This window comes from Mesoplodon mirus (genome assembly GCF_964341445.2).
Source record: "Mesoplodon mirus genome assembly, chromosome: 4".
Taxonomy (NCBI): domain Eukaryota; kingdom Metazoa; phylum Chordata; class Mammalia; order Artiodactyla; family Ziphiidae; genus Mesoplodon; species Mesoplodon mirus.
In genome coordinates this window covers 61,582,226-61,608,073 of record NC_138979.1, presented here as the reverse complement: position 1 = coordinate 61,608,073, position 25,848 = coordinate 61,582,226, and the positions used below count along the sequence as shown (strand labels likewise).

At 36.3% G+C, this 25,848-nt stretch overlaps 1 protein-coding gene across 7 annotated transcripts in view; it reads left to right on the top strand.

The window, feature by feature from the left end:
* The window catches only part of MYO9A (myosin IXA), a 287,470-nt gene that overhangs the window by 251,625 nt on the left and 9,997 nt on the right, over positions 1-25,848 (top strand). For all 7 annotated transcript variants that reach the window (XM_082618504.1, XM_082618506.1, XM_082618507.1 and 4 more), the window contains 5 exons: positions 1,737-1,929; positions 3,406-3,534; positions 4,337-4,442; positions 5,207-5,338; positions 6,535-6,658. In XM_082618504.1, the coding sequence (XP_082474630.1) occupies positions 1,737-1,929; positions 3,406-3,534; positions 4,337-4,442; positions 5,207-5,338; positions 6,535-6,658 (684 nt within the window). The remainder of the gene's footprint in view (positions 1-1,736; positions 1,930-3,405; positions 3,535-4,336; positions 4,443-5,206; positions 5,339-6,534; positions 6,659-25,848) is intronic.

The window sequence follows — 25,848 nt, the reverse complement described above, 5'->3', positions numbered from 1 at the left end:
TGAGTTAACCTAACAACTCTTGAAATTATTTGGCAGTACCTATCAAACCTGAACATAAGCATTTCTCATGACTTAGCAGTGCCACTCCAAGATATGTACCCAACAGATATATACAGGTATCTGTGCCAAAAGACAAAAGGACATTTATATCAGCACCATTTGAAATATCCCCAAACTGATAGAAACCTGAATGTCCATCAGCAGTAGAATGAATAAATAAATTGTGGTATAGTTGTATAATGGAATACCGTATGGCAGTGAGATTAAACTGTTGGTACTCACAAACATAATGTTGAGTGAAAGAAGCCAGAAACAAGAATACATACTGTATTATTCAAAAATAAATAAAGTTCAAAAATAAATGAAACTCACCTCATGGAATGCATATTGTATGTTACCATTGATATGATGTTCAAAAGCAGTTAAGACTAATTTATAGTGATAGAAATACAGATACTGGTTATTTGTGAAAGGTGAAATGCATAGTAGTTGGGAGGCTCTTGAGAGGGAGATAACTGCTGGTTATATTCTATTTCTTGATTTGGGTTCTGGTAAGAAGTGTGCATTCACTTTGTCTAAGTCTGTCAAGCTGTACACTGAACAATTTATATACTTTTCTATATATGTGTCATACTTCAATAAAACTTTATTTAAAATATACAAGGAAATTACTTCGGACAGAAAATAACTAAAGACATCCTGCCACCCCTTCCCGCAGAAGAAAAAAAGAAAATAACTAAAAACATATATTGATTTTACAATAAGAACTCAGAGTTCACTTTTTCTCAGTTGAGAATAGTAAAATTAATTTTTCCCTTAATTTCAAGAAATAGAAATTTTTAGCATGTTTGCTTTAGATTAGTTGGTTTCAAATAAAACTATTTTGAAATTTTTGTTTAATACCTTCAAGTATTTTATTTTTTTGCTTTCACAAGTCTTACTATTAACATTCCCAATGCCCTAGGGGTAGCCATAACATTTAAATAAATAGGTTATACGTGTGCATGTGTGTGTCATAGTAATAGGAAGAAGATTGGCTAAAGTTTATTTTGTTTTAATTATTGCAGCAAACATTATTTTATTTCTTTTAACAATATATTAAGCATTTGCCATATACCAGATACTGTGCTTTGTATGTTCACCTGTAACTTAATTTTTACAATAACCCTCTGAGATAGAAAGGTGATATTCCTATTCCCAGCTATAATCTAGTTGCAAATATGAAATAACCTAATTCATATAGTGACAATATATGCCTCTGCCTTTAGCTATGACATCAATAGTCAGTTAAACTTCCCTAAAGTTTACATAAACACCGAAGCATTCTTATGCTTCAGAAATTAGTGACAACTAATTCATTTTAAATCAACAGATTTTCAAATGGTACTTGGGGAATGTTTAACATACAAAGTCTATCCCCTTTCTCCTTTGCCCACATCCCGTCTTTACATGAGGGGATTTTTTTAACAGAAAGGAAAACAGTAATCTGTTCCCACTGCCTCCATTCTGCCCCATTATTTGGCAGGGGTCGGGAGGATTCCTAGTGGAAGAGGATTAAAACTAACAGCTCATATATTTATACTCTCAGCATTTATCATAATTCCCTTTCCTCCCAGCTCTCATAATTATGCTTGTGAAACTGGAGGAAAATAAAAAGTAGTTACTCTTAAAGAATTGGATAAACATATTTAACAATGTTTGAATGTATTTGGAAACAAAAATTATTTTCCATTTAGTATGATCCAGAGCTATCATCTCGACAGTTTGGGGTTGAATTATCCCGTTTGACCAGTGAAGACCGAACTGTTCCTTTGGTGGTGGAAAAACTCATAAACTACATTGAAATGCATGGATTATACACAGAAGGTATTTACCGAAAGTCTGGTTCAACTAATAAAATCAAGGAGCTTCGACAAGGTCTAGATACAGGTAAGATAGTGCCCTCTAAATCAAGACCAAATAATTTTATTTAAATAGGTCATCTTATGCTCTTAGTTTTCATTACATGTTGATCATTTTCTTGCAGCCAGAAAAGTGTGGTCTTTTCTGTGGTGCTTGTTTTATCATTTGTAGCTTTCAAAAGAGTCTTTGTTTTTATGTGGTCAATTCAGCAAACATACATTGCATATCATTTGTACAGGCATTATTAGGTACTTCAGACAGATCTCATTTAATCTTTTTTTAACAGTCTGGTAAGATCATGTCTTTAATTTACAAAGAAGAAAATTTAGGTTCAGGGAAATTGAATAATGAGCTGTTGATGAGATGCAGGGCACTGTGCTGATGTTTTTGTATTAATTTTCACAACAGATCTTTGTACTAATCTTCCCAAACAGTGATTATTATCCCTGTTTACAGATGAAGAAACTGAGGCTTACAGAGGATCTTGCCCAAAGACTCACCACCAATAAGTGGCAAAGCTGGCATTTAACCCATAATCTAAACTATTGCCTGTTAGTCTCTGTTATTCTGACTCCAAGTGGTGCTCTTTCTGATGCATATTCTTGCCTTCCTACATTGATGACATAGTTATTTAAATGGATAAGTAGTGAACTGAACATGTATCTGTGTAGAGCTCTAGCCTCAGTCCTGGAATGTATGCAGAGGTTTGGCTTTGGCATTATGTTCGACTTCTGCTCTTCACCACTATTGGAAAGGAATAGATTTTTTTTTTTTTTTTTTTTTTTTTGTCACACTGCACGGCTTGTGGGATCTTAGTTCCCCGTCCAGGGATTGAGCCTGGGCCCTCGGCAGTGAAAGCACGGAGTTCTAACCACTGGACCACCAGGGAATTCCCAGGAATAGATCTTTTTGAATCACATATAGGTGCAAAGTTTGTCTCTGTGTCACCAAGAATCTACCCACAAGCATCATTCATCCTATATCATCCCAATCATCTCATGTATAACCCTAGGGAGTTTATAAGTGAAGCAGAGTAAAGATTTTCTTCACATTTCCTAAGCTCAATTATCACTGTCATTTCATCTCTGAGAATGACTTAAAATCAGTCTGACTTTTAGAAACTGTCCTTTGGGCCTTTTTTATGTTTGTCATCTGAAGCATCACTACTAGAAGTATCGTTCACAGACCAATCCACGAGAGAAGTACAGAAATTGAGAAAAAGCATTTAGAAACGCTTATAGCAATTTAACAGTGCCTTGACATGAAAACTTGTGATCTTTTATTTTACACATCTATCAGTCCATGACATTTGAAAAACAACCAACAAACAACAACTGTTCCTTTAACCACAGTAGGAGCACTGTTCCAAAGCATGGAATTAGATTGTAGAAGATAGTTTGATTAAGAACATGAAGGCATTTTTCGGTCATGGTAGTTTCTAAAGTGAATTATTTGACTCTCTGCATGTTTTGGCTTTCTTATCTAACTCTTGTCTCTGAATAGATGCTGAGAATGTAAACCTAGATGACTATAACATACATGTCATTGCAAGTGTATTCAAACAATGGCTTCGTGATTTGCCCAATCCACTCATGACCTTTGAACTCTATGAGGAATTTCTTCGAGCTATGGGTAAGCACAGGCTTCCTGGGTTCAGGGAAGGCCTGCACTTGGGAAAGAATGCCATCTTCATATTAGATTATTTAGCCATCCTCTCAGTTGGTTTAGTTCATATAGATACAAAAGTAATACAGTCAGTACAAAACTGCCAGTGAACTCTCACCTATTCAAATGTTAACTTTTTTAGAAACTCATTAAAAGGTCAGTGTCCTAAAAACTTTCTGAGCAGGTCACCTAGTTGCTTCTTACAAAGAGATTGAAAGACTAAGGTTATAAACAAATTTAAAAATTAAATAGGAGATTTATGTTCATTTAAATTGTGAGTCTAGGCGAGAACTCAGTGTAAAGTTGGCTATCTATTTTAAGCCATGCCTAACATGTTGGTTTAGTTTTTCAGTGCTACAGATGTGTAGGATATTGATTAAGGCCTACCTAGAAGTGTTTAGGCCCTGAGGCCTGACTCGTCAATTCCCATAAGACTGATTTATAACTTATATAACAATTGATTAATTTTAATGGGGAATTGGTTTGCCACAAAATGCCTGAAAAGCTAGGGCATCTCTTGCCCCTTGCTGTAATCAAGAATTACTGGGCTATAGATTAAAACTCATGAGACTGCTTAGAGAGTATAGAACTCAAGCAAAGGGAGATTAGTGGTAACTGTGAGTGTTTCTTCTGCTATACAGGTATAGCTAAAACTCCTAAAAATCAACCCTAGAGCCAGTCTCCCTTGCTACCTAGTGTCTGTCCAGAAGGAATATGTAATGTATAAGAGAGGATATTCATTCTTATTTGCTGCTCTTACTGCTTTCAGGCCTTCAGGAGAGGAAAGAGACAATCCGTGGTGTATACTCTGTGATTGACCAGCTCTCCCGAACTCATCTCAATACACTGGAACGCCTCATCTTTCATCTAGTCAGGTAACTTCAAGAAACAAAGGAACACTTAACAGTTTCTCTTGGATTCTTTTAAATAAATGAAGAGCTTCTTCGTATGAAAAACTGACAGATCTTTTTTTTCCTGTTGATAAAGTCAATGCCTCAAACAGGTGGTTATGGTTCCTTGGAGCAGAAATCCTCAGCTGAGTTAGATTGCATGGCAGGTGCTTCTCTGCCCTATTTGAGCCATGTAACACCTCAGTCTCATGGTGGCACTGTGTAGCCTAGCCTGTTACCTAACTCCTGAGCTAGAAAGGCTGTGTGTCTGTTGACATAACCTAATTCATAGGAGGAGGGTTCAGACGGAGCTCAGGAATTGACTGACCAAAGAGAATTCAGGGGTAGTTTCTCTTCTTCTGAGTGTAAATATTAGCAATAGTTGGGAAGAAAGCCATCTTTCTCTTTGGATAAGTATCTTATATGACTGTTTGAAAATGCCTTCAAGTGTCTACATTCTGTAGACATGTTCATCTAGTAACGGTGACCTGGGGCAGTGAGTCACAAATTTTTCCTTGATCAGCTATCTGCTTGCCTGAATTGCTTCAAGGAACAGAGTAAAAGTACACTTTCCAGAGGCAAAGGAACAGCTTTGGGAAAAGTCTGCAGTATCTTCCTTCAACTGATAGGAATATCTTTCCAGTACTATGCAGTTGATGTCATTGATCTTCTTTCTCTCATCTCTTCTGCCTACCTCCCTGCAATTTTCCTTTTTCATCCTAGTTTCACTTGGTTTTTTTGTTTCTTAGGATTGCTCTACAGGAAGACACTAATCGAATGTCTGCTAATGCTTTGGCCATTGTATTTGCACCCTGCATTCTCCGCTGCCCTGACACCATCGACCCACTACAAAGTGTGCAGGACATCAGTAAGACTACCACGTAAGGCCAGTCACCATCACCTCTGCAAGACCCCAGGGATTTCTGAGTCAGTGTAGTCACTTTATACAGATATCAAACATAGTGAATGATTTCTCTTTTTTTTGACCATGCTGCGTGTCTTGCAGGGATCTTAATTCCCTGACCAGGGATCGAATCCGGGCCCCCTGCAGTGGAAGTGCAGAGTCCTAACCACTGGACCGCCAGGGAATTCCCCTAGCAAATGATTTTTTTTTTTTAAGTTCATATGTTTTTTTTTTGTTTTTTTTTAATATAAATTTATTTATTTATTGCTGTGTTGGGTCTTTGTTTCTGTGCGAGGGCTTTCTCTAGTTGTGGCAAGCGGGGGCCACTCTTCATTGCGGTGCACGGGCCTCTCACTATTTTGGCCCCTCTTGTTGCGGAGCACAGGCTCCAGACGCGCAGGCTCAGTAATTGTGGCTCACGGGCCCAGTTGCTCCGCGGCATGTGGGATCTTCCCAGACCAGGGCTCGAACCCATGTCCTCTGCATTGGCAGGCAGATTCTCAACCACTGCGCCACCGGGAAGTCCTAAGTTCATATGTTTTTAATAAGATTGCTAGGTGCCACTGGGCTTTTTTATGCTGAAGATGAAAAATTCCTTTAGGTTCTGTTCAACTAATCATCATTTGTTTTGAAGGGCCTTATTTTTTAAATTTGGCTTTTCTTTAGGAATGATTATAGTTTCCAAATGTATTTTAAAATACCGTTTTACCAAATTACATATACTTTGTGTTTTCCTGTAATCTAGTCTAACTGTAGTCTTATGGCTCTGAATCCCTTTGGTCTTAATATTTCAATATTCTTGTATTTCACCTTGCCCTTTTTTCATGGACCTCTGATTTCCTTCTAGAGTGGTGATTTTTAACCTTTTCTGCAAAAGGAGTTTTCCTCAAAAAAAGCCTAGTGTTTGTGTCCCATTCCCAGAGAGTGATTTAATTGGTCGGGGGTGTGGCCTAGGCATTGGGACTTATAACTGCTTCTCAGATGGATACTAAAGTGCAGCCAAAGTTGTGAACCACCATTATAAACCCTGTCTCTGAGCTCATAAAATAAGGGATGTTGATTTTTCTTTTATCCTCCAACTATCTACCACACTTAGCTGAAAAATAGTCTGTGGGTGCTACAATTTATTTGATTGACTTCAGCACTTAACAGTTTTCTCTTTTCCTGTTTCAGCTGTGTGGAGCTGATTGTTGTGGAACAAATGAATAAATACAAGGCTCGTCTCAAAGACATCAGTAGCCTGGAATTTGCTGAGAATAAGGCAAAGACCAGGCTGTCACTGATTCGTAGATCAATGGTAAGATGCAGGACATGGAATCACAGGGGGAAATGGGAGCCTTCCTCAGATTTTAAGTACACATTATGATGTGTAGAGAGAGATTATTCTCTGAATCTTTTTCACATGGAACAAGTGAAAAAAAAAAAAGTCACCTTATCTCAGGGTACTATGTATGCCTCATGTTTGTTCTTTGAGCTGTCTTTAGTTATATACACAGGATACAGTTAACTATGAAGAATTTTTAAAATCAAGTATTTGGGTAAAATGTTGGTGGTTTAATAATTTGCCCTGTTTTCTTTTCCTGTCCTTTCTCTGAAAATGTAACCCACCCTAACTTCTGAGTCTACTTTCTTCCACCGTCTGTTCCCAACCTCAACCATGTCACTTTTGGTGGTCCCACCAATAGTTCTGGGATGTAGAGAACTTAATCACTTGTAAGAATGTGAGTCATAGGATATAGAACTCCACTATGAGTCTACTATTATCAAATAAATATTTCTTTGAGGGCTTATTGCTAGGTTTTGAAAAAAGCCTTACAAAAATGATAATTTATTTCTTCCATTTACCCATTTGTCTGTTTAATATCTTCCTTTGTAATTGGTGACCTATATATAAACAACTCCATTTCACACTGACCAATAATCAATAGGGTCTAGATAACTGGAAACCTATTGCTGCATTAAAGTTTAATTATTGCCCATTTACTACCCTTCCCCTGAATTGTAAAACAAAATTGTATTAGTGAACACCCAATCAGATCCCCAGGAAATCTCTAAAGAGAAGCAGGCTTCCCCATCATTGTGCCCATGTTTTTGCAGAGGCCCAGCAATACTTCCTCTATGCTTGGTAGTTTATACTCAGGTTAGCATTAAAGTAACTCCGTTTCTTCTTTTACTGTTAAACTGCCTGGCACAGGACAAGTGCACAACAAATGTCTGTAGATTAAGTTAATGAAGGGTGTTCTCTAAAAACAAACATAAACACAGAATTTCTCCAGTTGGTAAAGGTATTAAGTAAAGCTCATCACAGAACACATTCTGAATCTTTTCTCCAGGAAATGAAAACAGAAACCCCATTTAAAAGTGAAACCCTGGGCTTCCCTGGTGGCGCAGTGCTTGAGAGTCCGCCTGCCAATGCAGGGGACACGGGTTCGTGCCCCGGTCTGGGAAGATCCCACATGCCGCAGAGTGGCTGGGCCCGTGAGCCATGGCCGCTGGGCCTGCGCGTCCAGAGCCTGTGCTCTGCAACGGGAGAGGCCACAACAGTGAGAGGCCCGCGTATCGAAAAAAAAAAAAAAAAAAAAAAGAAACCCTTTCTGTAGTATGAATTTTTATGAACTCAGTTCTGAGAGGCCCAAGTTAGCAGTGCCCATCCAGGGAAGATAGGAAGAGACCTTTTACTCTAAAGCTACTTTTCAAAGCAGGTAGACAAGCTGCGCTTTTTTGCTGATGCTGCAGAAGACAGATATATTCATTCCATTGAAAGATTAAACCTCTTTAATGGGGCAATGACATGTACATTCTAACCTTCTGCTTTCCTTTTCATGTCCTTCCTAATCCAGAAACCTGTACTAATTGCAGTTAGATTTATGAGCATTACCCGCAATTCAGTCTCGGTATGTATTAATATTGCAATGTGTCACAGCCACTTTACATTATTGTCTCTCATCCATCCAGGAGTTGTTCTGCTCTGTCTATCATCCATGCCTGTCTACCCTCCATGTGCAGCCCCAATTCAGGTCCCACTTCCTGATCAACCTTCACTTGCTTTTCTCTTGCTCTCTTTCTTTAGAACCTTTATTTTCTTTCCTCTGTGTCATGCAGTTGAACAATGTCCATTTATAATATACTGGTTTTTCCTCTTTGTCAAATAAGCCTCTTTGTGGATTTCTTCTTTGGTTGGATCATTGAAAGGTGAACATTGAAAGCATTGGGGTATCAAGTAAATTTCTGCTCAGTGAGCTTTGTTCTCATCAGTCTCTTCCTTTATTACATAAAAACCTATTACTGTTTTTAGCATCCTCCATCATTAGAAATGCTTATTTGCCCATTCCTATCTGTGACTTTGATGGTGTCTTCCTAGACGTAGAAGTATGACTGTTATCTACTCAGCATTTTTTAGACAGTGCTGCAAGTAGTAGTGAGCAAATTGATGGACTGGTTCTAGACTTAAATAATAATAGTATAATAGATCTCATACCAGGATTTCATACAAAAAAAAGAATGGAGAGATGGAACACCAATATATATGGAAACTAATTGCAAAGACTATCCATCTGTGTGTAACCAGTTCATTAAGGATGTCAATTTGCTAGGATGTAAGTGTCAGTCAGTTTTGCTTTTTATCTAGTAATTGCCTTCCAACTCTACCTTGTCAAAATCCCCTTTCCTACTGGATATCAACTACCTTAACAGCATCTTGTGACTATTCCATAATTTTTAAATGCTCTAGTCTTAGTCCAGTATTTAAGACTTAGTTCTCTTCATATTATATCTTCGTATTATAACATCAGCCACAGGCTTAATCAGTACTCATCACTTTCTTCCAGGATAGACTAGACCTTAATCTGGGGCTGAAAACTTTGGGGGTGAGTGAGTAGGTTCTTTTTGTCACACACTTCTGCCCTCCCTCTTTCTTTCCTTTTTTTTTTTTTTTTTTTTTTTTCAATTTCTAAATTCCAGAACCTACCTGGCTCCAAGAGTTGGTTTTTTTGTTTTTGTTCTTTTAAAATTATTTATTTATTTATTTATATTTTGGCTACGTTGGGTCTTCGTTGCTGTGCTTGGGCTTTCTCAAGCTGTGGCGAGTGGGGACTACTCTTTGTTGCGGTGCACGGGCTTCTCATTGTGGTGGCTTGTCTTTGTTGCAGAGTACGGGCTCTAGGCATGCAGGCTTCAGTAGTTGTGGCACATGGGCTCAGTAGTTGTGGCTCGCAGGCTCCAGAGCGCAGGTTCAGTAGTTGTGGCTCGCGGGCTCTAGAGCGCAGGCTCAGTAGTTGTGGCGCACAGGCTTAGTTGCTCCATGGCATGTGGGATCTTCCAGGACCAGGGCTCGAACCTGTGTCCCCTGCCTTGGCAGGCAGATTCTTAACCACTGCACCACCAAGGAAGTCCCTGCCCACTCTCCTTCTTGTGCTGTTTCTTCCTCTGGTGTTGAAACTGAGAGGAGTGATATAGGAGAGGCAGAATTCTATGTGATATGCCAGTATTGAGGTGACAGTCTTCTTGGTTGTTCAGCACTACTATTCAAGCTCATTGTCAATAGGCTTAATGAAGATAAGTGGTATCTCTAATTGACCCTGCTGACAGTGAGCAGAAGGCTATAGGCATTGGCAGTCCCTTGCTTTGGTTACACCTTCTGGCTAAACCTGACGGATGGCATTCATACCGTGTGACTCTGATATGTATGTCTTTTTTTTGCCTCAACACTTTACCCAATCAGATCTACCTCCCATGGCCAGTTCTAGGGCCTACAAGCACACTGGGCGGAAGGTTACATTTTTTATTCCTCTTGGTTCCCAAGAACTCAAGGTGGATAAGTCTTGCCTACCTCTCTATCTGACTCTTCCCACCACACTCTTTCCCCACTTCTCTTTTCCCCTGTGCATATAACAGAGTTGCAAATCAGTAAGTCTTTTGCCTATACAGACAACCAAACGGAATGAAATACCAGTCTCCCTTTCTTTTAGATGAACTCAAACCTTGATTCTTACCTTCTGGATTCAGTGATGACACTGCCGTTTTCCTGTAAGAGGGGAGGGAATATCCTCTTTTCATAAACTCTATGTTTCCCTGAAATTCCAATACCCCACCTTTCTTTTTAGCCTTTTTAGATTTACATTGAGGGAAAGGTGTTAGAATATTGATTACAGTATTGGTTCAAAAAAATGAAACTCTCAGTAAGCCCTGAGAGGAGAAGCTGGTACCAACTACTCTTGGCTCCTTAAAGCTAGAAGAAGGGCTACTTAATTACCCTCAGCTTTAGATCTTAGCCACAATTTTGGAACAAGAGGAAAAATCCCACTTAATATCCTATTGCATATGCATCTAGCTGTAGAAAAGGTGTTAGTCCCAGTCTTAAGAACAAGACCGTGTCTAGGACGTATTTGGTATTCATTCAGCATCTAAGGGATTGAATCTAAGAATTGAATCTAGGAGAGAGCAGTTAGTTTTAGGATATTCACTACAAATAAACTAATCAAAGTCAATAGTATTCAGGTCTTTATAGATGAAAAAAATTGCTATTCTGTAATTAAATACAATGGTGACTTTGCTGAAATGAAGAGTGAAATGAATTTTCGAAAAGTATGTTATATTATTGCCAATGCGAAAAGTCATTTGGGTTGGGTGTTGAAAGATGAGTAGTAATTTAACAAATGGTGAAAAGACAGGGGAACGACAATTGCAGAGGCAAAGAAGCACGAAACAGATATCTGTGAATAATGACTGCCTTGTGTAGCTGGAGCTGGGCAGGTGGTGTGGAAGTGGCAGAAGAGTTTGGAAAGGTAAACTGGAACCAGATGTGCAGCATTAAGAATTTTGGGGCTTCCCTGGTGGCGCAGTGGTTGAGAGTCCGCCTGCCAATGCAAGGGACATGGGTTCGTGCCCCGGTCCGGGAAGATCCCACATGCCGCAGAGCGTCTAGGCCCGTGAGCCATGGCCGCTGAGCTTGCGCGTCCGGAGCCTGTGCTCCACAACGGGAGAGGCCACAGCAGTGAGAGGCCTGCGTACTGCAAAAAAAAAAAAAAAAAAGAATTTTGAATTTTCCCTTTTTGAAGCACTTGGGAGCTATGGAAAGGTTTTGAAGTATGGGAATGTCACCATCATTTCTTTTAGAAAAATAGCTGGTAGCATTCTAAAGAAGAATGGATTAGAGATGGGCAAGACTGGCAGCCATATGTCAGTTAGGAGACTCTTGACTTGTAAGTAATCATATTTGCCATCACTATAATAGGTTGAATCCTGATCATGTCATTTTGAAAATATGTTTCTGCTACCATGTACTTTCCACAGAATTAGATTTATGGAGCATAATCTTTGACTAGGCTATTCCCAGAGTAGGATTTTGGAATATGATATGCTCACAGTCCATCCAGTTATGCCTCTTCTATAATAAATGGGTTTTTTTGTAACTTATTTTTGTTATAGTTCTAAGCATAAGTATTGATTTAATATTATTTAAGATAATATAATATGAAGAATATAATTTGAAATAAAGTTTACTAATCTATAAAACGCTCACAAATTATCCTCTTGAAAAATGTTACACACAAAGGTTTTCATAGCCAAACAAAGTTTAGGATATAATGTGCAGTACTTCCAAAACTTTAACTGTGGAGTGCTTTCTTCATAATGAGTCTAGTTGAACAGGGGTTCTAAAAAAAGCATTTTAAAAACAACATTCTAATTTTTAAAAATAGTATCAGTTGCTATTTTATTCACTTAGTTTGGAGTTTTAAAATTGCTCTAAGTTTTTTCAGGATTTTCTTGCGGCGCTCATAGTGATTGGCAGTACTTATAAATTTTGCGTCATCTAGGCTTATTGAAGAACTTACCTGCATGTCTCTGTTAGAAATTTGCATACCTGCAATTCTGTATCATTGTGGATCTGTGGGGGTAAGCTATGAAACTGACAACACCAAAAGAAGCAAGAAATGCCCTTCCAGAAGTTAAGTATTAATAATTGGAAAGTTAAGAATCAATTGAAGTGTGACAGCTTTGAAGAGCTCCAAAGGAAAAAGATATTCTAAGTGTGGACTTGATTCTAGCAAAGGGTCCTGTCATTTCCTTATGTTAATGCATGCTGTCTAAGTCTACTGTTCACATTCAGGTGACTTGACATAATAAGAATCAGACCCAGAGAATGAAGATTTTCTGAGAATATAGAAGTGTTCTTACTGTTTCTGGTACTGACCAGAAGGTATTTTTGTAGTATTAATCTTTTTTTTAAAGATATAATTGACATATAACATTCTTAGTTTTAGGTATAGCACAATGATTTGATACATATATATATTGTGAAGTGATTATCATAATAAGCTTAGCTAACATTCATCACCACATACAGTTAATAATTTTTTCTTGTAATAAGAACGTGTAGTGTTGTCTTTGATAACACCACAACCAGAAGACCCTTGCTTTTTCTATTCCTCCGGAACCCTCTTTCAGAGATCATGATGGTAAGCAAGAGGCATTACTTGAAGATCCACATGCAGGAAACATGCAGTGCCAGTGGTGAGGAGGATTAGGCACAGGACCTCTTTGGGAGAGTAGGCAAAAGGAGAACAGTATTTGTGCTCTTTTTTGTGAATTGTGAAAGAAGCATCTCTTTTGAAGCCTTGAAATCATCTCTCTCAGATGTGGACAAACGGGAAGAAAAGTTATGTAGGGAATTCTTCTAGATAGAATTCCATAGGAGTGGAAGAACTATATAGTAATATCTGGCAAGGGAACGTGACGCTTTTCAAGAGGCCTGAAAATTAGGTTGGGGGGAATAAAAGGCAGAAGTTAGGAAGTAAGGAAATATAAGGATTCTGTGATCTTGGGATGATAGGATTATATGTGAGAGAAGAGAAGGTGAAGATTTACAAACAGCAGAGTGAGTGAGCCAGGTGGGTTGAGTATTTAGAGAGTAAAAAGTACAGAATACTAGACAAGAATAAATGATGGTGGCTCCCTATGCAATTTTTGCTGCTAGGTCTACCAGTTGTACCCTAAAAATCGATTGTTAAATATTTTCATTTTACTCTTATATCTCCTTTTTAAAAAAATTCAGATTTGAAACTTAATACTAGCTCTTTTTGTATAATGATGTACTCAGTGCTTTTAAAGAGGCTGTTTTCTCACAGAACTTGAAAGATAAACTATTTTATATTTTCAAATGACTGGAATTATTTCTTCCTCTTATAGTATATAATATCTTATAAAATTAGGCATTTGATAAATCTAAGATCTTGTGTTTCTACATAAAAGACACATTTACATACTTGTTTCATGCTCATTGTGGAAAAATTTGAACAGTAGGGTAAAGTGCAAAAAGCAGGAAGAAAATCACAATTTTCTATTAATATTTTAGAATACTTATATTTCCCTTGAACTTTTTCCTTATGTATATGTAGTGAAGTTATGACAGTCCTATGGTATTCATAGTTTTATGTTTCTTTTATTATTTTAGGAAGATTTTTGTAGAGCTAAAACATGAATTCAATTCAGTATTGTAAATCCATTTAATATTTTTAAACTTACAGTTTTACTAAATAAAAATGAGACTACCTTCCATCTATGTTTCTTCAGAGGTACTTCTCATTTTAGACTACACTTTAGACACATCTTTTTTTCCTTCCCGTTCTCTTCTGCAGATGAGACCTGTCTTCCTAGCCCCACTCATTGATTCATTTTCATTTATTCTCACTCATTTTTTCAACAAAAATATTACAGTTCTGTTGTGTTTTAGGCACTTGTGCTAGGTGCTGGAGGTATAGAAATGACAAGATCTCTTCTTTAGATAAATTAACAGTCTAGTAAGCAAAGATATAAATAATTGTAGTTAAGTTTACTAAATCTCATCTTGTCTGTTCAGAAAGCTGTAGGGAAGCATAGAGAGCTAGGTGACTTAATACCTGAGAACACTGAATAAACTTCAATAGCTAGAATGTAAGATTTCTTGGTAAGAATGAAGGAAGGGAAGAGTGATAAGATATAATGAATTAGCAAATAAGTTTTTGGGTTCTTAAATTCCAGGATTAGTAGTTTGGATTTGATCTTTTCAGGGCTTCAGAGGCCATCAAAGGTTGTCTTAAGAGTTTCCTCTTTTAAAAACACTGGACATAAAGTTTCACAGAGGAATTTTACCAACCCTTTAAAAACATAACAATACAATTTAATCTGTTCCAGAGCTAAGAGGGAAAAGGTCTTTTTTTATGAAAAGAGTGTAACATTGGTACTTTTTAACACCCTGCCCAAAAAAGAAAAACTAACAAAAATTTTACACAAAAGTATTAAAGGCAGCAGAGTACAGGATGGGCTCTGGACTAAACGTTTGTGTTTAAATCCCAGCACCAGATTACTAGCTATTGTGACATGGGCAAGTCATTTAATCTCCATGCCTCAGTTTTCTCATGTGTAAACTGGAGTTAATAGTACCAGACTCACAGGATTAAATGAGTTTATAATTGTAAAGCCATAGAACAGGACTTGATACACTGAGATATATATATATTTACACACATATATATACACATATGTGTATATCAATAAAACACTTGATATATAAATTCAGAACTGCCTCATCTGTGAATATTAATCCCAAAATCCCAAGTTAAAATATTAGCAAGCATAGTCAGTGGCCCATAAACATAAACTTTGACTACGTGTGATTTAACCCAGGAATGCAAGAATGATTCAATTAGCATAATTCACCATGTTAATTGATCTGTAGGAAAAAAATCATATTATCCTCATAGATATTTAAGAGGCATTTGATATAATTATATAGGTATTATTTTTTTAATTCTTATTAAAATAGGGATATATCTATAATTCCTTAGCATGATAAAATATATCTATTATATTCCCCAAACCAGTATCTTGCTTAATGGAGAAACATTGGAAGCTTTCTAATTAAAACTGGGAAAAGGCAAGAATGTCCATTATCCTCACTGTTATTTGCCCTTGATCTGGAGGTACTATCTAATGCAATTAGGTAATAAAAAGGAATCAGAGGTATAAAATTTAGAAGAAGAGGTAGAATTATCACTATTTTCATTATGATTGTATATATGCAAAACTCAAGAAAATCAACTAAAAAATAATTAAAATTATAGGGTATGAGTACAATTGATAACTTTGATATGTACTACCCATTGGATGATATAATGGAAGAAAAATGCCCATTTTTATTAGCACACACATGCACTCAAAACAGCAACATAAAATACCAAAGAATATACTTAAGAAATGTGGAAGATTTATACAGAGAGAGTCTTAAACCCCAAGAACTACAAAAGAAGATTTGAACAAATAAATGCATTTGGAAAGGAAGACTGAATATATAAAGATGTCAGTTCTTCCTAAATTCATCTATTCATTTATTGTTCTAACACCCAATAGGATGGAGAGAGGATCTGTTGAGACTCACCTAAACTTTCAGACTCATAAGACTACCGTGAGCTACACTTGGCATCAGAATCACTTAGAAGAATATGGGACAGGAAGCATAGCATGCCAGCAGACAACATAAGGTCTTCCTTTTATGCCAGAGTCGTCGTAGCAAGCTGTGCTGCCACACCACCATCAGGGTGTTAGCTATATCCTTAGTCTCTCAAGTCACAGCTCAAGTGCAAGGAAAAAGAGGTCCACATTTAGTAGTTGCAGATCTGTTCTACCTTAGAAGTTTCATGCCTCCACAGGAGTCAGTATCTCTCATAAAATTCCAGACATAGTTTCCAGGGTCCCTGCAAGGGATATGTCTAATTCCAGCAGCCTCCACACTCAAAGAGTCTAAATATATAGGTTCCAACCAGATATTTATAATTTATCATTCCTTCTTCAGATGCCAATCAGGGTAATTTTTGCCAGAGGCAGTGTTGTCTAGTAACATCATTTACATGCTACCTTTATCAGGTTTCCAGGGTCCTGAGCTAGAACATGGACCAAAGATCAAATTCTCATAGACAAGGAAAGAGTTTTGTAACATTTTACCTACAGATGTGATGTCAATAAAAACAACAAAAGAATATTTGGGGGGACCTTGACAAGATGCTACTAAAATTCATAATAAGAAAATAAGGAAGCAGGAAAACTAAGAAAATCCTTAAAAAAGAGAAAGAAAGAATCATAAACATTAAAGTGAGTGGCATTTCAGAGGTAATACTAGTCAATAAATGGTGAAGGAAAAAAGGATAGTCGTGGAGAAAAAACAAGAAAAATTAAAATGTTGATCTAAATCAAAGACTAAAAATTTTAAAATAAAAGTGCTAGGAGTATAGTCATCTCTCAGTATCCACAGGGAATACTGCGATAGGGGCTTCAGAACCCCCGCCCCCACAGATACCAAATTTCTAGGATGCTCAAGTTCATTGTGTAAAATGGCAAAGGGCTTCCCTGGTGGCGCAGTGGTTAAGAATCGGCTTGCTAGTGCAGGGGACACACATTCGAGCCCTGGTCCGGGAAGATCCCACATGCCGCGGAGCAACTAAACCCATGCGCCACAACTACTGAGCCTGAGCTCTAGAGCCCATGAGCCACCGCTACTGAGCCCATATGCCACAACTACTGAAGCCCGCATGCCTAGAGCCTGTTCTCCACAGCAAGAGAAGCCACTGCAATGAGAAGCCTGAGCACCACAACGAAGAGTAGCCCCAATTGTTGCAACTAGAGAAAGCCCACGCAGCAATGAAGACCCAACGCAGCCAAAAATAAAAAAACAAAATAAAGTTCCTGCTTTAAAAAAAATGGCATAGTATTTGCATATAACCTACACACATTCTCCCATTATACTTTTTTATTTGAAGTATAATTGATTTACAATATTCAAGTGTACAGTATACTGATTTGATATTTTTATACATTACAAAATGATCACCATGATAAGTCTAGTTACCATCTGTCACCATAGAAAGTTATTACAATATTATTGACTATATTCCCTATGCTGTACATTACATCCACATGACTTATTTACTTTATAACTGGAAGTTTGTACCTTTTAATCTCCCTCACCTATTTAACTCATCCCCCTACCCCCCTCCTCTTTGGCCACCACAAGTTCTTTGTATCTATTAATCTGTTTCTGTCTTGTTATGTCTGTTTTTTTAGATTCCACATATAAGTGAAATCATGCATTACTTGTCTTTCTGTGTTTGACTTATTTCACGTAGCATAATTAGGTCCATCTGTGTTGTTGCTAATGACAGGATTTCATTCTTTTTTTATGATTGAGTAATATTCCATTGTGTGTGTATGTATGTGTGTATACACACACATGCATATATATATATACTTCATCTTCTTTATCCATTCATCTGTCATTGGATATTTAGGTTGCTTTCATATGTGGGCTATTGTAAATAATGCTGCAGTGAACATATGGGGTGTATATCTCTTTTCGAATTAGTGTTTTTGTTCTATCTCGATAAATATCCAGGAGTGGAATTGTTAGATCATATGATAGTTCTATTTTTAATTTTCTGAGGATCCTTCATACAATCTTCCATGTACCAATTTACATTCCCACCAACAGTGCACATCCTCACCAACACTTACCTGCTATCTTTTTTTTTTTTTTTGCGGTACGTGGGCCTCTCACTGTTGTGGCCTCTCCCATTGCGGAGCACAAGCTCCAGATGCGCAGGCTCAGTGGCCATGGCTCACAGGCCCAGCCGCTCCGCAGCATGTGGGATCTTCCCGGACCGGGGCACGAACCCGTGTCCCCTGCATCGGCAGGCGGACTCAACCACTGCACCACCAGGGAAGCCCTACATGCTATCTTTTTGATAATAGCCATTCTGACAGGTGTGAGTTGATATCTCATTGTAGTTTTGATTTGCATTTCCTTGATGATAGTGATGTTGAACATCTTTTCATGTGTCTGTTGGCCATCTGTATGTTGTCTTTGGAAAAATGTCTATTGAGGTGCTCTGCTCATTTTTTAATTAGGTTGTTTGTCATTTTGAAGTTGAGTTGTATGAGTTCTTTGGATATTTTTGGATATTAACCTCTTGTTAGATATATCATTTGCAAATATCTTTTCCTATTCAGTAGGCTGCCTTTTCATTTTGTTGATAACTTCCTTCACTGGGCAGAAGCTTTTTAGTTTGATGTAGTCCCATTTGCTTATTTTTGCTTTTTTTTCACTTGACTAAGGAGACATATCCAAAAAAAATATTGCTAACACCAATGTCAAAGAGCATACTGCCTGTGTTTTCTTCTAAGAGTTTTATGGTTTCAGGTCTTACATTTAAGTCTTTAATGCATTTTGTGTTTATTTTATATATGGTATGAGAAAGTAACCCAGTTTGATTCTTTTGCATGTAGCTGTTCAGTTGTCCCAACACCATTTGTTGAAGAAGCTGTCTTTTCCCCTTGTATATTCTTGCCTCCTTTGTTGTAGATTAATTAACCATATAAGCATGGGTTTATTTCTGGACACTCTGGTTTCTGTTCCAGTGATCTATGTGTCTGTTTTTGTTCCAGTACCATACTGTTTTGATTACTGTAGCTTTGCAATATATTTTGAAATCAGGGAGTGTGATACCTCTAGTTTTGTTGTTCTTTTTCAAGATTGGTTTGGCTATTTGGAGTCTTCTGTGTTTCCATACACATTTTGGAATTATTTGTTCTAGTTCTGTGGTTTTGGCAGGGATTACATTTAATCTGTAGATTACCTTGTGTAGTATTTGTGATTTTAACAGTATTAATTCTTCCAATCCATGAACATGGTATATCTTTCCATTTGTTTGTGTCATCTTCAGTTTCTTTCATTGGTGTCTTTTAGTTTTCCAAGTACAGGTCTTTTATCTCCTTGGTTAGATTTATTCCTAGGTATTTTCTTCTTTTTGATGCAGTTGTAAATGGAATTGTTTTCTTAATTCCTCTTTCTGATAGTTCATTGTTAGTGTATAGAAACGCATCAGATTTCTGTATATTAATTTTGTATCCTGAAACTTTAGTCAATTAATTTATTCTCATATTTTTTCAGTGGTATCTTTAGGATTTTTTAATATGTATGGTATCGTGTCATCTGCAAACAGTGACAGTTTTACTTCCTCCTTTGCAATTTGTATTCCTTTTATTTTTCTTGTCTGATTACTGTGGCTAGGACTTCCAATACTGTGTTAAATAAAAGTGATGAGAGTGGGCATCTTTGTCTTGTTTCTGATCTTAGAGGAAATGCTTTCAGCTTTTCACCATTGAATGTGATGTTAGGTTTGTCATATATGGCCTTTATTATGTTGAGGTTTGTTCTCTCTATACCCACTTTGTTGACAGTTTTTATCATAAATGGATGTTGAATTTTGTCAAAGCTTTTTCTGCATCTGTTGAGATGATCATAATTTTTATTCTTCAGTTTGTTAATGTGGTGTATCACATTGATTGATTTGTGGGTATTGAACCATCCTTGCATCCCTGGGATAAATCCTACTTGATCATGGTATGATCCTTATAATGTATTGTTGAATTTGGTTTGCTAGTGTTTTGTTAAGGACTTTTATGTCTGTGTTCATCAGTGACATTGGCCTGTAATTGTCTTTTTTTGTGGTGTCTTTGGTTTTGACATCAGGGTGATGCTGACCTCATAGAAAGAGTTCAGAAGCATTTCTTCCTCTTCAGTTTTTGGGAATAGTTTGAGAAGGATAGGTGTCCTGCATACTTTAAATCATCCCTAGGTTACTTACCGTATCTAATTCAATGTAAATGTAAATAGTTGTTATGTAATGCTATGTAAATAGTTGTTAGTGCATGGTGGCAAATTCAAGTTTTGTTTTTTGGAATTTTAGGGAAATTTTTTTCAAATATTTTCATTCTGCAGTTGGTTGAATCCAAGAATGCAGAACCTGCAGATACAGAGGGATGTCCTACAGCTCAGGCAACCTAGCTTTGCAGAGCTGTTTACTGCCCTGTATCCTGCAGGCACAAAAGCATTCCACCTCTTCACCTTCACATTGCCAAAACATCCAAGAAGAAGTTCAATTCAGCTGAAAGGGCAGTTATGGAAGAGCCCAAGAGGAGATGAAGAAGGTTACCAGATACATCTTCCCTACAAAAGTTGAAACCAATACATAACAGGAGGCAGAAAAGGATAAATCTTTAGGGAAAAAAATAGGAACAAAAGGGGAAAGGGGAGCAAAAGGAAAACAGACTGAAGTAGCTAACAAAGAAACTAAAAACACCTTAAGATAACAGAGAAACTGAAGCCAAGTGTGATTAAATTAATATAATTTATCAAGTTGGTGAGCCCTGTATTGTACTTCTTGTACAACACAGTAGAACTTTTTCAATCAGTTTTTTAAATGTGACTTTTTTAGAGCTCTAAAAACATGTGTCATGTGTTTTGGTTTTTCTTTTTCTCCTAGTATATATATTGAGATTATATACATTGAGGTATAGTTGACATATAACATTGTGTAAATTTAAGGTGTACAATGTGATGATTATACATATATATATATATATATATATATATATATATATATATATATATATATATATAAAATGAAATGATTACCACAGTAAGGTTACTAAACACATCCATTACTTCATATAGTTACTTATTTCTTTTTTTTTGGTGGTGGTAACAACATTTAAGATCTACTCTCTTAGCAGCTTTTAAGCATATAATACAGTATTGTTAACTGCAGTCAGTATGCTGTACATTACATCCCCAGAATTTATTCATCTTGTAACTGGAAATTTGTACCCTTTGACCACTATCACCCATTTCCCCCACACCCCAGCCCCTGGCAACCACCGATCTACTCTCTGTTTCTATGAGTTCAGTTACAAATATGTTTTTTAAGAAGAAGGGAATTCCACCTTCTCCCATTTTGAAAGGGTGAAATCAGTGCTAGTTTATTTTTCTTTACAAACTGAAAATAGTTAACTCTCCAAAAGCATAGTAATGTCTTAAATTGCTTCTTGATCTTGGCTCTCTGTCGTAACTGTGTTATCTGTGATGTCTTTGGTAGTGGTAATCCAGCTTTTCCTAGTAACTTTGTTAATGAGAGGATGGAAATTTGAATATTGTGTATGATATTAAATCGTGGATAAATGGGACTTTAGACCTAACACTCATCAACATTTGAAAATAATTATAGTTGAAATCTTGATTTTAGGAATAATTTGTCTCTAGAGTTTAAGCTGGAAAGTCACTGGCATAACTGTTCAGAAAAGGATTACAATATGGCTTTATAGGATTTTCAGTACTTATATTAACAATTGGGTACACATTGTTCATAAACTATGTGATCAATCAAAACCAATAAAATCCCTATTATGGTAGAAAAATATACTGTGATCTTGGAGTAGAGGAGGTTTTTCTATTATATAAAACCATTAAAAGAAAAGTTCATAGGTTCATTGGCATAGTTACCAAGTATTAATGCATGACAAAAATGACCATAAGCAAGGCAAAAGGGAAATGATGTACGGTAAGAAAATATTTACAACTCATATCACAAAGTCTGATTTTCTCTAGTTAATGAGGAGAAGCCCCTACAAATAAATAAGAGAAAGACCTAGTGGAAAATGAACAAAGGGTACTACAAACCACTTCTCAAAGTGTTAACTGCTAACTCAGGGAGTCCACAAGGTCAAATATTTTTACCATAATGTGAAGAAAATATTTGCCTTTTTCACTCTGTTGACTTTTGCAGTGATGATAGAAAAACAATTATGGATAAAACCACTGAAAGAGAATATATAGTGAATGTTGCTATAAAAAAAGAAATCCCATTTAAAAAAACTAAATTATGCTTACTATGGAAAAGTATGGAGAATAAAGGATATTATTCCACTCAGGAAATACCTTTATATATTTGCAGATTTTAAAAGAACCTATGGTATACCAGTTTATGTCCAGTTTTTAACACAGTATTAGCATTTTCCCATGTTTCTAAAAGCTCTATGTAATTAACTTTAAAATTTACTTTCTCTGACCTTGTAAGAGAACTCTGGGCTGTAGGGGTTCCAGCTTTTCCTTAATCTTTATTTAATTCTATCTCAAGAGAGATTAGACCTGTGGAGTTTGATTTTCTTCAGTTCTGTTAAGTAATTCTTAGCTAACCTGTAGTGAAGTACTTTAGGCGGCCAGGTGATGGTATGAATGCCGAACAAAGGCAGCTCTTTTATCGAATACTGGGAAGTGAATACTAGGAGTAAGCTCAGATTTTTCCAGCTCCCCGAGGCTTTTATACCACATTAAGTTTTAGTTGTTCATTTGGCTTCATTAAAATAGTCACAATGATATGTAATGAGAAGCTGTCTTGGAACTTATAATGTAATTCTGACCAGTCATAATGGACTTTAACACTGTGTTGATACCAACTCCAAACCCTGTTCTCTGTGTCCATTCCACAATGCTATCTTTTCCGTAGTCATCCTCCATTAAATTTGCAGACTGACCTTTTGTTTTAAGGGCCTTTTTCTTAACATATTCTTTACTTCTTGCTCTCAGAACTGAAAGTGGAACAGCAGTCTTTTCACCCTCCTACTATTCATCCTGTTGCATGTTTTAGGGGGCATGAGCTTGGAAGAGTCAGTCTGAATGTCCTTAGAACTACCTTCTACTTTCACCTTACCATTTGGGCTAGCTCAGCAGTTTCTGTTTCTGAGACAGCATGTCTTCCTTTCTTCTTCCCAAAATCAACTCAGAAATCTGTCAATTTATTGTCCCATCTATTCAAAGATAGTAGTATATTTGCATAAATAGTTAGCTTTGAAGAGGAGCTCTTACTTGTTGAGAAATACAACACATTAAAAAAAAAAAAAGCACAGAAACATACATCTGCATCTTAATGAATTATGAAGTAAACATCCACATACCAACCTCAGGTCAAGAAATAGAACATTGCCAGCACCCCCAGAAGCTCTTCTCTTTCTCTTTCCAATCGCAATCCTTTCTCTCCCCCAAAGGTAAGCAGTAACTTGAGTTTTATGTTAATCACTTACTCTGTTTTCTTTGTTGTTTTCCCACTATAGTATGTATCCCTGAGCACTATAGTTTTGTCTGTTTTTGAGCTTTATATAAATGGAATCATATAATAGGTATTATTTTATATCTGACTTATTTCACTCAACCTTATGTGTGTAAGACTTATCCATATTATTGTATTTCATTGTAGCTCACATATGTTACTGTATAGTATTCCAGTGTATACGTATACCACAGTTTATCCATTCTAGTATTGATGGACATTTGGCTTGTGTTTGGGGGAATTATGAATAATGTTGCTATGAACATTCTGATACATGTAGTTTGGATGGACACATGGATGTATTTTTGTGGGGGTTATATAGGAGTAGAATTACTGAGTCACAGGATATATATATATCTTCAACCTGAGTACATAATGCCAAACTCTTTTTCCAAAATGGTTGTACTTTACTAGCAGTGTATGAGAGTTCCCAATTGCTCCACTTCCTCCCTAGCACTTATATTGCCAGATTCCTTAATTTTAACCATTTTAGTGGATGTATCATTGGGGTCTTATTTTAAATTTCTGTGTTGTGACTCTGATGTGCTTAAGCACCTTTTCGTAAGTATGTTGGCAGTTTGGATATGCTCTTTTGTGAAGGACCTGTTCAGAACTCTTGCCCATTTTCTAATTAGGTTGTCTGTCTTTCTCTGATCTGTAGGAGTTCTTTATGAATTTTGGATACATAACCTTTATTGGTTACTTCTGTTGCAGCTTTCTTCTTCCACTCTTAAAGGTGTCTTTTGATGAACAGGATGTTCTTAATTGTAATGTAGGCTAACTTACCAGTCTTTTCCTTTAGACTAGTACTTTTAGGGTCATGTTTAAGTTTTTTACTACCTGAAGTTATGAAGATAATCTTTATTATCTTCTAAAAGCTTTATTGTTTTGCCTTTCATATTTAGATATATAATCAACCTGGAAACAATTTTTGTATGTGGTATAGTGTAGGGAGTGGTCTTTATGTTTCCACATGGGTATCCAGTTTTTCCAGCACTGTTTATTTAAAAAAGCATCCTTTCCATACTGCTCTGAAGTTCCCCTTTTGTGATCAATCAAGAGTCTATATATGTGTGGCTCTCTTTCTAGGCTCTCTATTTTGACTTTGTACCAACACCACTATTTTAATTACTATAGCTTTCTAAAAATATCTGCTAGAACAAGTCATCCTACCTCCTTCTTCAATAGTGTTTTGACTATTCTTGGCTCTGTATACAGTATTGCCATATAAATTATAGAATCAGCTTCACAAAAATTGTCTTGGGATTTTTATTGAGATTGCATTGAATTTAGAGATCACTTTAGGGAGAATTGATATTTTTACAATATTGATTGTTCCCATCCGTGAACATGATATATCTCTCCATTCATGTAGATCATTAATTCCTCTCAAAATTGTTTTATAGTTTTGTATATAGATATCTTACACATCTTTTGAATTATTTGAATTGTTACTAGGATTTTAATCATTTTAATACAATTATAAATGTTATTTTAAAATTTTTGTATTCTGTTTGTTGCTTGTTAAATAAAAATACAATTGATTTTGGTATTTTTCCACTTATTCTAACAATTTTTCTGTGCATTCCTTTGGATTTCCTACCTCTACAGTCATATTGTTCATGAATAATGATAGTTTCATTTGTTCTTTCATAATCCTTCAGCCTTTTATTTCTTTTTCTTATGCTAGCTAGAACCTTCAATGCTATGTTGAAAGGAAGTGGTGATAGGGATCATTCTTGGCATGTTCCCAGTCTCAAAGGGAAAGTGTTCAGCCTTTTACCACTAAGTATGATGTTTGCTATAGAATTTTTTATAGATGCTTGATGAGATTAAATATGTATCCTTCTATTCCTGGTTTTCTAAGAGTTGTAATTGTGATTTAGTATTGAATTTTATGAAATGCCTTTACTGCATGTATTGAGGTGTGCATGAGACTTTTTAATTTTATTGTTTTGACACTTTACAATGAGTGAATTTCTGAATCATTATACTAGTACAATAAATCCAACTTAGTCATGATGTAATATTCTCCTTATATATTGCTTGATTTGATTTATAGTATGTTGTTTAGAATTTTTACACCCCTGTTTATGACTAAAATTGTCCTATAATAGACTTTCCTTTTAATGTCCTTATGTTTTGGTATGAAGCTTATGCTGGCCTCTAAGAATGAGTTGGAGAGTAGCCCTTATTTTTAATTCTGTGGAAGAATTTGTGTGTTATTTCTTCTTATTTACTAGTGAAATCATGTAGGCTTCCAGGTTTCTCTCTGTAAAGGTTTTATTTATAGATTCAGTTTATAAGATTAATCACATTTTTAATTTTTTGACAGTATTAATTACTTGGATTTTTGTAGAAATTTCTCCACTTTGTATAAAATTTCAGATTTATTGACATAAAGTTGTTCATAGTAGCCTCTTATCCTTTTCATGTCTACTAGATTTTTAATGATATCCCCCTTTCATTCCCGCCTTTGGTTATTTGTAAATTCTTTTTCTCTTACCAATTTTGCCAG